The 559-nt window shown below is 43.1% G+C and overlaps 1 protein-coding gene across 1 annotated transcript in view; it reads left to right on the top strand.

Moving 5' to 3' along the window:
* Positions 1 to 3: 3 nt before the first annotated feature.
* Positions 4 to 559, top strand: part of LOC117798548 (cAMP-dependent protein kinase type I-alpha regulatory subunit) — a gene marked incomplete at its 5' end in the record, with an annotated part of 1271 nt that continues 715 nt past the window's right edge. The window contains one exon of the mRNA XM_034650993.1: positions 4 to 533. Within this exon, the coding sequence (XP_034506884.1) occupies positions 4 to 533 (530 nt within the window). The remainder of the gene's footprint in view (positions 534 to 559) is intronic.

Raw genomic sequence — 559 nt, 5'->3', positions numbered from 1 at the left:
GCGAAAGCCATAGAGAAGAATGTGCTCTTTGCTCATCTTGATGACAATGAAAGAAGTGATATATTTGATGCCATGTTTCCAGTTACTTATATTGCTGGTGAGACTGTGATACAGCAAGGTGATGAAGGGGATAACTTCTATGTTGTTGATCAAGGAGAAATGGATGTTTATGTAAACAGTGAATGGGCCACCAGTGTTGGGGAAGGTGGCAGCTTTGGAGAACTTGCACTGATCTATGGAACACCCCGAGCGGCAACTGTCAAAGCAAAAACGAATGTGAAATTGTGGGGTATTGATCGAGATAGCTATAGAAGAATCCTTATGGGTAGTACACTGAGGAAGAGAAAGATGTATGAAGAATTTCTTAGTAAAGTGTCAATACTGGAATCCCTGGACAAATGGGAACGTCTCACAGTGGCTGACGCGTTAGAGCCAGTACAATTTGAGGATGGACAAAAAATTGTGGTGCAGGGAGAGCCTGGAGACGAATTCTTCATTATACTAGAGGGTACAGCTGCTGTGTTGCAGCGCAGGTCAGAGCATGAAGAATTTGTTGAAG

Source organism: Ailuropoda melanoleuca, unplaced genomic scaffold, assembly GCF_002007445.2.
Source record: "Ailuropoda melanoleuca isolate Jingjing unplaced genomic scaffold, ASM200744v2 unplaced-scaffold32273, whole genome shotgun sequence".
Taxonomy (NCBI): domain Eukaryota; kingdom Metazoa; phylum Chordata; class Mammalia; order Carnivora; family Ursidae; genus Ailuropoda; species Ailuropoda melanoleuca.
The sequence above is the reverse complement of the archived record's forward strand: the minus strand, read 5'-3'. Positions and strand labels throughout refer to the sequence as shown.